The sequence below is a fragment of the Symphalangus syndactylus genome, chromosome 2 (genome assembly GCF_028878055.3).
Source record: "Symphalangus syndactylus isolate Jambi chromosome 2, NHGRI_mSymSyn1-v2.1_pri, whole genome shotgun sequence".
Lineage (NCBI taxonomy): Eukaryota > Metazoa > Chordata > Mammalia > Primates > Hylobatidae > Symphalangus > Symphalangus syndactylus.
This window is the reverse complement of record NC_072424.2, coordinates 107,567,658-107,580,670: the sequence shown is the minus strand read 5'-3', so window position 1 is coordinate 107,580,670 and position 13,013 is coordinate 107,567,658. Positions and strand designations below refer to the sequence as shown.

At 37.9% G+C, this 13,013-nt stretch overlaps 1 protein-coding gene across 2 annotated transcripts in view; it reads left to right on the top strand.

Moving 5' to 3' along the window:
* Nucleotides 1–12,659, top strand: part of TMEM244 (transmembrane protein 244) — a 35,160-nt gene extending 22,501 nt beyond the window's left edge. The window contains exons 4-6 of one of the 2 annotated variants that reach the window (XM_063622139.1): nucleotides 3,610–3,735; nucleotides 5,801–5,845; nucleotides 11,532–12,659. In XM_063622139.1, the coding sequence (XP_063478209.1) occupies nucleotides 3,610–3,735; nucleotides 5,801–5,845; nucleotides 11,532–11,626 (266 nt within the window). In that variant the 3' untranslated portion in view covers nucleotides 11,627–12,659. Of the gene's footprint in view, nucleotides 1–3,609; nucleotides 3,736–5,800; nucleotides 5,944–11,531 lie in introns of those variants that run through there. The other variant, XM_055243965.2, reaches the window with a different exon arrangement.
* The last annotated feature ends 354 nt before the right edge of the window (nucleotides 12,660–13,013 follow it).

Here is a 13,013-nt window from a genome sequence, read left to right as displayed (position 1 = left end):
GTTCATTTATTTCCACTCTTTTTTCTGTAATCTTGTCTTCTCACTTTATTTCATTAATTTGATCTTCAGTCACTGATATCCTTTCTTCCACTTGATGGAATTACCTATTGAAGCTTGTGCATGCATCACAAAGTTCTCATTCCATGGTTTTCAGCTCCATCAGGTCATTTAACATCATCTCCACACTGTTTATTCTAGTTAGCCATTCATCTAATCTTTTTTCAAGGTTTTTAACTTCGTTGCAATGGGTTAGAAGATGCTCCTTTAGCTCAGAGAAGTTTGTTATTACCAACCTTCTGAAGCCTACTCATCAAACTCATTCTCCATCCAGTTTTGTTCCCTCGCTGGTGAGGAGCTGTGATCCTTTGGAGGAGAAGAGGCACTCTGTTCTTTAAAATTTTCAGCTTTTCTGCTCTGGTTTCTCCCCATCTTTGTGGTTTTATCTACCTTTAGTCTTTGATGTTGGTGACCTACAGATGGGGTTTTGGTGTGTATGTCCTTTTTGTTGATCTTGATGCTATTTTTTTCTGTTTGTTAGTTTTCCTTCTAACAGTCAGACCCCTCTCCTGCAGATCTGTTGGAGTTTGCTGGAGGTCCACTCCAGACCCTGTTTGCCTGGGTATTACCAGTGGAGGCTGCAGAACAGCAAATATTGCTGCCTGATCCTTCCTCTGGAAGCTTCGTCCCAGAGGGGCACCCACCTGTTTGAGGTGTCTGTTGGCCCCTACTGGGAGGTGTTTCCCAGTCAGGCTACGCAGGGGTCAGGGACTCATTTGAGGAGGCAGCCTGTCTGTTCTTGGAGCTCGAACACTTGGAGCTCGAACGCCGTGCTGAGAGAACAACTGCTCTCTTCAGAGCTGTCAGACAGGGACGTTTAAGTCTGCAGAAGCTGACTGCTGCCTTTTGTTCTACTATGCCCTGCCCCCAGAGGTGGAATCTATAGAGGCAGTAGGCCTTGCTGAGCTGTGGTGGGCTCCGCCCGGTTTGTGCTTCCAGGCCTCTTTATTTACACTGTGAGCTACTCAAGCCTCAGCAATGGCAGATGCCCCTCTCCACATCAAGATGCAGCATCACAGGTCTCTCTCAGACTGCTGCACTAGCAGTGAGCAAGGCTCCGTTGGTGTGGGACCTGCCGAGCCAGGCATGGGAGGGTATCTCCTGGTCTGCCGGTTGCTAAGACTGTGGGAATAGTGCAGTATTTTGTCAGGAGTGCACCGTTTCTCCAGATACAGTCTGTCATGGCTTCCCTTAGCTAGGAAAGGGAAATTTCCCAACCCCTTGTGCTTCCCGGGTGAGGCGACACCCTGCCCTGCTTCATCTCGTCTGCACCCACTGTCCAACCAGTCCCAATGAGACGAATCAGGTACCTTAGTTGGAAATGCAGAAATCACCCATCTTCTGCGTTGATCTCGCTGGGAGCTGCAGACCAGAGCTGTTCCTATTCAGCCATCTTGGAAGTGACTCCACAACTCTTCTTTTTTTTTTTAAGAGACAGAGATTCACTCTGTCACCCAGTCTTGAGTGCAGTGCAGTGGCATGATCATAGCTCATTGTAACCTCAAACTCCTGCACTCAAGAGATCCTCCCATCTCTACCTCCTGAGTAGCTAGGACTATGGGGCACACTATTATGCCAGGCTAAGTTTTTTTCAATTTCTTTTAGAGACAGAGTCTTGCTATGTTGCCCAGGGTGGCCTCAAACTCCTAGCTTCAAGTGATGCTCCCATCTTGGCCTCCCAAAGTGCTGGAATTACAGGTGTGAACCACCGTGCCCAGACAAGGTCTTATGACTCTTAAGCTGTCAAAGCGAGACTAGAATGCTGTTATCTTGACTTCAAATTTTGTATTACTTCCTTTAAGTCATGCTTTCTTTCTTATCATAAACAAAGCATAAGCATTCTCTATTAATATACATGAATACAGCTTGTGCAAGACTAAAATCACTATCTCCAAGCACCTTCAAGTTAACCTATAAAATCTCTAAATGCTAACAAAAGAGGCATCTCTCTTTCCCTACAATAATGTAGTGATTTTATAAACCAGTAGGGGAGGGAGGAATGAAATGTGATGGAAAGAGATGTTGTCAATATGACACAACAGGACAGTTCTTTCCTGGATATTAGGTGGCAGGGCATGCTGAACTGATCTCCACTGATCAAAGGAATTCCTGTGCAATAGAAAAGGAGTTAGTATGAATTCTGAATTTAACTTTTGAAACCTGTTAAGTTAAATAGAATTGAAGAGGAATATGTGTGAGGCCTTTAAAAAGATTGCACCTGGGGCTTGCTTCCTTGGTGCCTCGCTCACTGACTGCAATCACTGGCTTGCTGGATAATAAATTACTTCTGCACAGTAGGACATAAGATGATTATTTTATTTTTTGCTTTGAAAAATATAGTTTGTCTGCTTAGATTTGTTTATTCCTGAATTATATGAACATATCACTTATTTTCTGTGTTTTAAGAGAAAGAAAGGTAATTTTTATGGAAAGTGGTATCATTTACAAAGGGACCTTGGTGGTATATCACATATATTTGTCACTTTAAAGTCTGATGGATCTCTCTTTTGAAAATATGATAGTCTTAAAGATCCATATCAAAGACAAGAGGCAAAAGATTGACCCATCACGTGTTCAGGGCTCTTAGAGATTTGTGGTTCTCACCTGTAAATATCTAGCTCTTTATACATGTTCAGGTAAAATACTCTGTCACAACCAGTGGATTTAGAAGAGTGTCTCCATCCATACCTGTCATTTATGAGACTTTCTTTCATCCATGGTTATCAGTTATGTTTCCCAAGTGACAATCTGAACGAAGCATTTTATTACAAAAACACAAAGGAACTCATTTCCAAGTTAGGCAGTGCTTGGTATCAGACAAATGTTGTAGTTCAATAAACTCTTACATTTGGTTTAATGTTCTTTCATTTCTTAAAACTCAGAACTGGATTTTTTCATTAGTTTTTTTTTTTTTTTTTTTTTTTTTTTTTTTTTTTGAGACAGAGTCTCGCTCTGTCGCCCGGGCTGGAGTGCAGTGGCGCAATCTCGGCTCACTGCAAGCTCCGCCTCCCGGGTTCACGCCATTCTCCTGCCTCAGCCTCCGAGTAGCTGGGACTACAGGCGCCCGCCACCGCGCCCGGCTAATTTTTTGTATTTTTTAGTAGAGACGGGGTTTCACCGTGGTCTCGATCTCCTGACCTCGTGATCCGCCCGCCTCGGCCTCCCAAAGTGCTGGGATTACAAGCGTGAGCCACCGCGCCCGGCCCATTAGTTTTTAATATATCTTAAAATGAGATTTGCAATCCAATTACAGATTTGCACATATTGGTTATATTGTAACTTCTTTATTGTATTTCACTTCTAAAATGTTAAACACAAAGAATGTGAAACAGAAATGATATATTGTGGTTTTCTACAAATCTTAAAACTGTTAAAAGATAAAATATGTTAATTGTTTTATCCAAATTTGAGGATTGTTAGGAAATGGAACATTTAAAAAATTCTTAGCAAAATTTCTTCTCAAAGTAAGCTTTCCTGGTCTTGTTACTAGTTGTATTTCAGAATGTTCATTGCTCTAGTCCTCAATAATTATATTCTTCCTTGTATTTGCAGTTATTTTAGTTTCAACAGAGGTCACCTACTTTGTTTGTGGATTGCTTTTTGTTCCAGTTGTGGAAGAATGGGTTTGGGATTATGCTATTTCAGTAACTATTCTTCATATTGCCATCACTTCAACTGGTAAGCAGAATAAAATAACAGAAACGAGGAAAATGTATTAAAACAGATGTTGGACGTAAACCACTTCCTGAGTAGAACTTTGTTGTCTGCATATTCTTGTATGATAGCTAAATGATAAAATCTGAAGATGAAAGGTCTTCATCCCTCTTTCCAGCCAAATTTTTTTCTACCACTCTTCTCAGGGAGGTTTTTTTAAACTTTTTTAAAGGCGTTTTATTTTGAAATAATTTTAGAGTTACAGAAAAGTTACAAAAATATAACTGAGAGTTCCCATGTACCCTTCACCTAGCTTCCCCTAATGTTAGCGTTTCATATAACCATAGTACAATTGTCAAAACTAATAAATTAACATTGGTATAATACTATTATTAGCTAAACTTTATTTGTATTACCCTGGTTTTCCCTGCATCATTTTTCTTTTTCAAGATCCAATCTGATTCAGAACTAAACTGAAATAGAGATGCTTCCCTTTCACATTCAACTTATCACCAACTGGGCAAGGTTTGCCCTGTAAGACATATTTTTCCTCCAAAATCCTTCCCTGAGGGCAGAAACTGATCAAAGACTGGGGGGATTCACAGACACCTGTCCAACAATAGTTATTTTAAAATAAATACCAGTTCTTGCATTAAGTGGTTTTTATTTCTACCCGTGCTTTTTGGAGTGAGAAGAAAATGGATACAAATTCCAATCCTACCTTTTACTAGGTGGGTAGTTGTGGACAAGTCACATCTCTTACATCAGTTTCCTTCTCTACAAAATGGAGGAAACCTGATGAGGTTCCAATTAGATAATGAGAAATTGTCTGACATGTGTCTAGCAGATAATAATTACTCAGTAAATGAATATCTCATCCATTTGTTCACCTATCCACTCAAAATTTACTCATCCACCGTATTTTTTTTCTCCCTTACTATACTGCCTTATTTTTTTAAAGCATATCAGTCAAAATATGAGTGATAACCAACCACAGGTTATAATTCAAAGTTTATTATTATTTATGACCAACTTAAATCACTGTCATATTTTCAGTGCCCTGATCTATTGATAGTATAATCTGTCTCCGCCAGGTGCAGTGGCTCACGCCTGTAATCCCAGCACTTTGGGAGGCTGAGGTGGGCAGATCACCTGAGGTCAGGAGTTGAAGACCAGCCTGGCCAACACGGTGAAACCCCATCTGTACTAAAAATACAAAAATTAGCCAGGCATGGTGGTGGGCATCTGTAATCCCAGCTACTCAGGAGGCTGAGGCAGGGAGAATCGCTTGAACCCAGGAGGCGGAGGTTGCAGTAAGCCGAGATCGCACCATTGCACTCCAGCCTGGGCAACAGAGCGAGACTCTGTCTCAGAAAAAAAAAAAGTACAATCTGTCTCCAACTGAAGAACACACAATTTCCAAATCAACTACAACTTCCCAGCTTCACTGCTATTAGAGAATGCCTGTATATTCATCGCCTAGTATTAGTTTCCACAGACACAAACCCTCCCTCAGTAACTCAAAGAATCACTGGACACCCCGCCCCCATCACTCTGCTTCTGAAGTGCTCTATTTTACCTTGGGGTTAATTTTCTCTGCAAGACAGCCACTGATATTTGTAAAAGGGCTTGGAGTATAGGTGGTTCAATCCTCAGGGTTGAAATGAGCTATAGGTTCTGGACCTAGAAAAGTTGTGAGTTAATGATCTAACACGTGGCACTTAGAAAATGTTAACAAATGACTACTGGACAGAAGTGACTTCAGAGTGAAGTGGTTTGGAATTCATGAGGGAACTAGGCATTGAGGATTCAGGACAGCCTGAGGATCATCACTTAAAATCAACTTTGGGAGCTGACCTGAGAACCTCACAATTCACAGCATTATTTCTAGGAGAAGAGTTGTAAAGGTTTGACTTAACGAATGACCTTTTTGACCAGGACTGAAGTATAACTTGGGGCTACATGATTTCATGAACATGGATAAACCTTCTCTTGTTGGGTGGATATAATTTGACTAAACAGACGTATTTCTTCTTGAGTAAAATATAAAAATGCATGTTTTGAAATTAAACACTTTTTTCTATTGCAGTTATGTTGGAATTCCCCTTGACATCACATTGGTGGGCTGCTTTAGGTATATCAAAATTGCTTGTTTAGATTATCTAATGCACAGAAATAATGTTAAATAGAATAACTGTGGAAATATATTTTATTTTCTCATAGATTTTATAATTGTCTTTCTAAGATAATAATATCTAAGATAATTTTAAAAACACACAGTTTTACTGAAGATGGACTCCACTGGTTGTCTCTTTTGGCCCAAATATACTCTCAGGCCAACCCAGATACCATCCACGGGAGAGAAGCTGCCATCTTAATACGTATTTAGAAACAAAAATACATCTGGTAAATAGAAATGTAAGAAGTATAGTGGCCGAGTGCGGTGGCTCATGCTTGTAATCCCAGCACTTTGGGAGGCCAAGGCGGGCAGATCACTTGATGTCAGGAGTTCGAGACCAGCCTAGTCAACATGATGAAACTCCATCTCTACTAAAAATACAAAAATTAGCCATGGCGTGGTTGCGGGCAACTGTAATCCCAGCTACTTGGGAGGCTGAGGCAGGAGAACTGCTTGAACCTGGGAGGTGGAGGTTGCATTGAGTCGAGATTGCACCCCTGCACTCCAGCCAGGGAGAGACAGAGCAGACTCCATCTCAAAAACAAAACAAAACAAAACAAAAAAAAGTATAGCATACTCTACTTCTCCTTTTGGTAAAATTGGAACTTATAGAGGAATGACAGATGTTGATGTCAATAATAAAGGAGCCGGAGTGAAAGTCAGTAAAGACTCTATATTCTGGCAAAGTCTTCAACAAGCCGTGGATTTTCTTAGCTTGCCTCCAAGACTGATCTGTACCAGTTTTTTCTCCCTTTCTTGCCCTCTCAGTTTTCCATTATAGTAGGAAATAAGGACTGAGTTTCCATGAGGAGCGAAACTAGAGCAGATAGATATAACTTTCTTTAAAAAGTGTTTTAGGGACAAATTTTGCACATTTAATGGAGTCTACATACACACTTGATTATATGCCTGTAGGTGCATCAAAGATTCTACCGTAAAAACAGGCCAACTGGGTAGACTCAGAAATAGTACGAGTTACAGGTACACAAAAGAACTGATGCCAAACAATACAGTTCCTCTTCTTTCCTTCTCTGACATTTCCTCATCTATTCACAAAGCTTCATGCTCTCACATCTTATTATGGGACTATATTTTATTTATTCCTATGTCCCAAGACACAGTTTTCTCTAACTTCTTATTGTACACAACTTATCTAAATAAGCCCTCTCGTAGTATTTATGGATCTTCAAAAGGTTGAATTTTTAGTAGGACAAAGAGGTGAAACCTGATTTATAGATCACTAGAGGGAACTGCCCTCTGTAGAAGAATTCAAGTGAAATAGTCAAGACTCAAGCCATACTTCAATGAAGACGAAATTATGATGAAGGAAGTGGAAACAACAATAAAAATGAGTGTGTATTGAAACTAGCAAAGTATGAAAAGAGCTTCCAGGTAAAGAACTAGGAACATAAGAATATACAAAGATAAATTAGCCTCCACTCTTCTTTTCCCACAGTAATACAAAGAGCCTAGAAGTATATCTCAGAGCAGAATTTCTCAAATTGCAATGTACATAATGCGTGCAAGTCACCTAAAGATCTTGTAAAAAGGCAGTGAGTCTGGGTAGGGCCCAGGTTATGCCGGCACTGCTAGTCCAGAGACCATACTTGGAGCAGCAATAGCGCAGACATTGTTCTGAGCCTTTTTATTCCCTTATGCAACCCATAAGTTGAAACAAAGTCAATAAATTTTATGTCTTTATAGTATTTTCAAGTTCTTAACAATTGAGAAGTTCTTCAAGGTGTCTAACTTTAATCTCCCCTGTTGTTTTTTAAAATCATCATTTTCTAGAATTGAAGTAGCCAACCACATTTAGCTCAGTCTTACTTTTAAGAAATCCAATCTAAATTGGATTATGTTTTCCATAGAATTCTATTTTATGAAATAGGAAAATCAAGATACAAAACAGCAAACATACAGGAGACGAGATTACACACACTTTTACTTATTTTCTTCCTTAATCATATTATGTAACAGTAATTAGAAATTTAGGAGAGAAACAGAACATTACAATATTAACAGTTATTTGTGTTAATAAACTGCTACACAGGCCTGGCATGGTGGCTCATGCCAGTAATCCGAGCTACCTGGGAGGCTGAGATTGGGAGGATCTCTTGAGCCCAGGAGTTTGAGGCTGCAGTGAGCTATGATGACACCACTGCACTCCAGCCTGGGCAACAGAGTGAGACCCCATCTCTAAAAAATAAAAAAGTAAATAAAAGTAAACGTAAAGCAAAGTTGGATGCTTCTATGCTTCTAAACAGATTTCAACGTTTGTCAAATATGAAAACCATTTAGTTCTAAATCTGTTGCATCTGGCTTTCCAATACAAAGGTCATATAATCTTTTCTTAAATCAGTCATTGATTTGGCAATAATATTGTGTAATATCTTCAATATGTTCTGACAACAGCATGCATACCCAAACATATTCTGGAACTGCCTCTCAATTTTAATGGCCTACGTAATATTAATCGTACTTACCATTCATTGATATGCATAATATAAGCCAGGGACATTGCATTTATCTCACTAACCTTTATTACAGTCCTGTGAGATAAGTATTATATTCCAATTTAGCAAAGGTAAAAACTGAAGCTTATGGAATTGGATAATTTAGGAGCATTTTCAGAGTCACTAAGATGTGTCCCTTAACTAGCCTTTCCTTCAACATAGGTGGCCACACAGAGACACTTCTACATAGAATCCTGAAGCTAGTACTGCACAGATGTGATGGATGCTGCCTCTATAGTGGGTACACACTCTAAAATAAAGAATATACAGGGTTAAGAGCAGAGCTTACAGAAATTGAGAACACCATTTAGACAATGTGAAGAGTAAAAAGAAACTGAAAAGAAGATAGACTGATCAGTTAGTATCACAAGCCATAGTAGGACTTCCCTGTTGCTTTCTAGTTCTGTGACTATTGCTTTCAAAGCACACAGAGGCAAACATACAAGACATGACTTGGGAAAGAACATACAGATGGTCAAAGGAGTTGTTTCTAAACTCAACTGGAAAATAGCAAATGCTGCTTAACCTTTTGAAAGGAAAATTATGGAATGGCTTAATTTTCATTTTTAAGTGTTAAAAAAATCTTATAAGAGCTAAAATGTCCATAATAAAATATTCAGTCCTCAGTGCCGTGCCTGGCACATAGTAGAGCATTAATAAATATTTGTTGTGTCAGTATGGAGAGAATTCAATGAGATAAAATTAAGGAGAAGAGATTTTCCTGGCATGTAATGATATAATTTGTATATTATACAAATTTGTATATTATATATTATATATATTATATATTGTGTATTTGTATCTTATACAAATTTAGGGACAAATTTTGCACATTTAATGGAGTCTACATACACACTTGATTATATGCCTGTAGGTGCATCAAAGATTCTATCGTAAAAACAGGCCAACTGGGTAGACTCAGAAATAGTATGAGTTACAGGTACACAAAAGAACTGATGCCAAACAATACAGTTCCTCTTCTTTCCTTCTCTGACATTTCCTCATCTATTCAAAAATTTGTAATGTATATTTGGGGTCCTGACAGGGAACATACTCCAGTGGACTACCAAGGAAAGCTGTTCAATCTTCACCATAGGAGGGTCCCAAAAGGATATAGACAATTGCCTGCTGTAAATAATTATATATATATGTGTGTGTTATATATAATTATATATAGCATTATAAATATATGCACATTACATAATAGTTATATTAATATAAATATATATTTATATATAAAGATGGGGGAAATATTTTTATGTGGGTCAGGTAATTAAACCAAAAGACTTCAAAAGCTTTATCATTCTAAAGTTACAGAGAATAACACACTGGATATATTTGTGACACCTTCACTTTTCTTCATGTATGACATCACTGTCTTTATGGTAGTTGTACAAGAAGAAATTATATTTTTTCTTATAAATTGAACTGAATTCATCAAACATATACTTAGTAAGGAAATTAACCAAGTGAAAATGAACTTTTCTAAAACTTTTTGTTTAGCTTAAGCCAGATATTGACCACAATGATCACACTATCTAGTCACATTATATGTTTAGAGTACTAGTATTATTTATGTTACTTATTGACTCCTTCACTAGAGTTTAATTCTCCAATTACCTTGCATGTCTGTTAAGTCTTAGATGTGTAATTTCCTCCAGTATTATTTAGTATGTACAGAAAACACATGTAGAAAGTACTGAGGTTTTATTTTGTATGTCTTTCAAAGATGTAAATTTTTAACAAATCAGAAAAGGTACTGAAAGAAATGCTATGAGCATATGTGAAATGATGTTTTCTCTCCAAAAACAAGAACTTACAACTTTTGGATTTTATTTGTAATACCACAGAATTTACCGTGCCTTAGCCAGCTCAGTCACATGGCATATGCCACCTTTATGCCAAGAAGAGTCAAGTTAGGTATAATGGAATGGCCAATTCAATTTGCTAAAAGAGTTGGATGACTATTTTTGTTCAATAATCTTGGTTGGATTACTCAGAAGACAGTTGCTGTGGCCAGGCGTGGTGGCTCTCACTTGTAATCCCAGCACTTTAGGAGGCCTAGGCAGGTGGATCACTTGAGGTCAGGAGTTCGAGACCAGCCTGGCCAACATGGCAAAATCCGTCTCTACTAAAAATACAAAAATTAGTCAGGCATGGTGGCATGCACCTGCAATCCTAGCTACTCAGGGGGCTGAGGCAGGAGAATCACTTAAACCCAGGAGACGGAGGTTGCAGTGAGCCGAGATCATGCCACCACACTCCAGCCTGGGCAACAGAGCAAGAGACTCCATCTCAAAAAAAAAAAAAAAAAAAAGTTGCAGTGTGACATTTGAGTTAGGCTTTTTTTTTTTTCCTTTGAGTGAAAAATTTAAATGTAAGAGAACAGTGGCTACACATTTGGGAAATTCTATCTCATGGTCTCACTCTGGACATGTGTCTTTGTGCGAGGAAGTTGTGCGGTCCTGTCAGAGTTCTTCACTCAGGAAACTTTAACTTTTATGGGAGTTATACTGTTACTGTCACACAGAGAACAGCAGATTTATGAAAATTATATAAGGCCAGATCAATATTTTAAAACAAACAAGAATCACTGGGCCAATGAAATCAGAACTAAAGACATTTTCCTAAAACCAAATAGTTTAGAATCTCAGGGAGGTGAGATTGTTTTTTAAAATATATTTTCTGTACTTGAAATATTTCCCAGGTTAGTGGAAATGCTTTCCTTTTATAATTAGAGGGAAAGCACTTTAGAAAAAAATATATTCTAAACAACCACAACACAAACAAAAGGCAGATTGAAGAGCTAAAAGAATTGAGAATCGTGAATTCCTTGGCGTGTGCTTTGACTCCATTGCCTTCGATTTCTGAGTTTTAAGAACTCCTTACTATCATTTGACAGAACCATACACCTATTCCCTGAAAGAAATTTTAAATTGCAACAATTTACCATCCTCAGACTATATACCTACCCTCTCTTAGCTGAATCTATAAACTATTCTATTTCAAATGCTATGTCAGTTTCAGAAACATTATTTTAGTCATGACAATTGTTCTTATTCATAATCTCACTAATGAATTATTCATTATTGATAGTTAACCAAAACTTCCCTTTCATTTACTTGCAGGATCCGGCTTAATTTCGATGATATGTGGAGGCCAGACTTTAGCATACTATTTGTTCAAAGACAACTTTATCTATCCAGATCTGGATAATTTTTAACAGAACAGTTGAATTAATTTGCCTCAGAATTTCTATAATATTACATACATTGTGTCAGAGCTAAATTTTATTATTTGTTCTAACTTATATTCAAGGTTAAATATATTCAGTATAAAAAGAAAAAAAGAAGCCAATGGAGTGCAGAACAACTCTAGTAAAAAACTTCATAGGCAAAACGTTGCAAACTCATAACATGCAGTGTCTCTCAAAGTGTGTTCCACACAAGGCTGGTTCTCAAAGATGTAATATTGCTGTGCAAGGAAAAAGCAGTTTCATGTTTATTTGTGAAATCCTGGGTTTAAGTAAAACAGATTTATTTATTTCAGGATTTCTCCGAATGTTTATTTATTTGTTTTGAGACAAGATCTCACTTTTTCACCCAGGTTGGAGTGCAGTAGTATAATCAAAACTCACTGCACCCTCCAACTCCCGGGCTCATGCAGTCTTCCAGCCTCAGCCTCTTGAGTAACCGGGACAACAGGCACCTGCCACCATGCCTGGCTAAAATCTTTAACATACTATTATGAACAAGACATCTCTAAGCTGTAGTGTACATCATGCACTGTTTCTCAAATGTATTTGACCAGAGGCACGCTTTAGAAGCTGCTGATGTATCTTGTGGAAAGTATAACGTAGTAAGGGGCAGATTCAAAACTACTGTGAATCCCTGAAACCAGAACTACATTCTTTGGCTTCTGGTATTTGTTCTCTGTTAGAGCATTTCTTATGAAATTACTTCCCTTTTTTAGACTGTGGTCTTCTAAACACAGTGCTTTTCAAAATTTAATGTGTATTTGATTTATCTGAGGATCTTGTTACAGTGCAGATTTTGGTTCAGAGGGCAGGAATTGGGGCCTAAGATTCTGTATTTCTAACAATTCCCAAGAAATGCCAGCGCTTAGACCATACTTTGAGTAGCAAGGGTCTAAGCGATTGGGATCATATTTTGTTAAGTTGGTATAGCTCTGTATAACCAGTCCTGTGTTTTTAAAAATATTGTTATTATTCAATAAATGCTTGTTGAATTGGATGTAAACTGAGACGAGTTAAGTATTTATAACTGTATTAAATATTTACCGCATTTTAATAAGTTAAAGTATCTCCTGATAGAAAATAAGTGCCTATTATGGTTACAGCTAAAATATAAGCATAAGAAAAGGGACAGGAAAGTAACACTCCCTCAAACACACACCCACACAAATGAGAAACTAAACTAAGCCATTGCCTAGATTTTTTTCCTGAGTCTTTTTGCCCTAAAAATGCATTTCTTCCACAAGGGCATTCATTCTCCCCATAAGAAATGTCATGCTGATTTTATGTATTTTATGTGTCCACCCAAAAACTGCGATGTATTGATCAGTTACTAGTTTAGAAAATGTAAACTTAC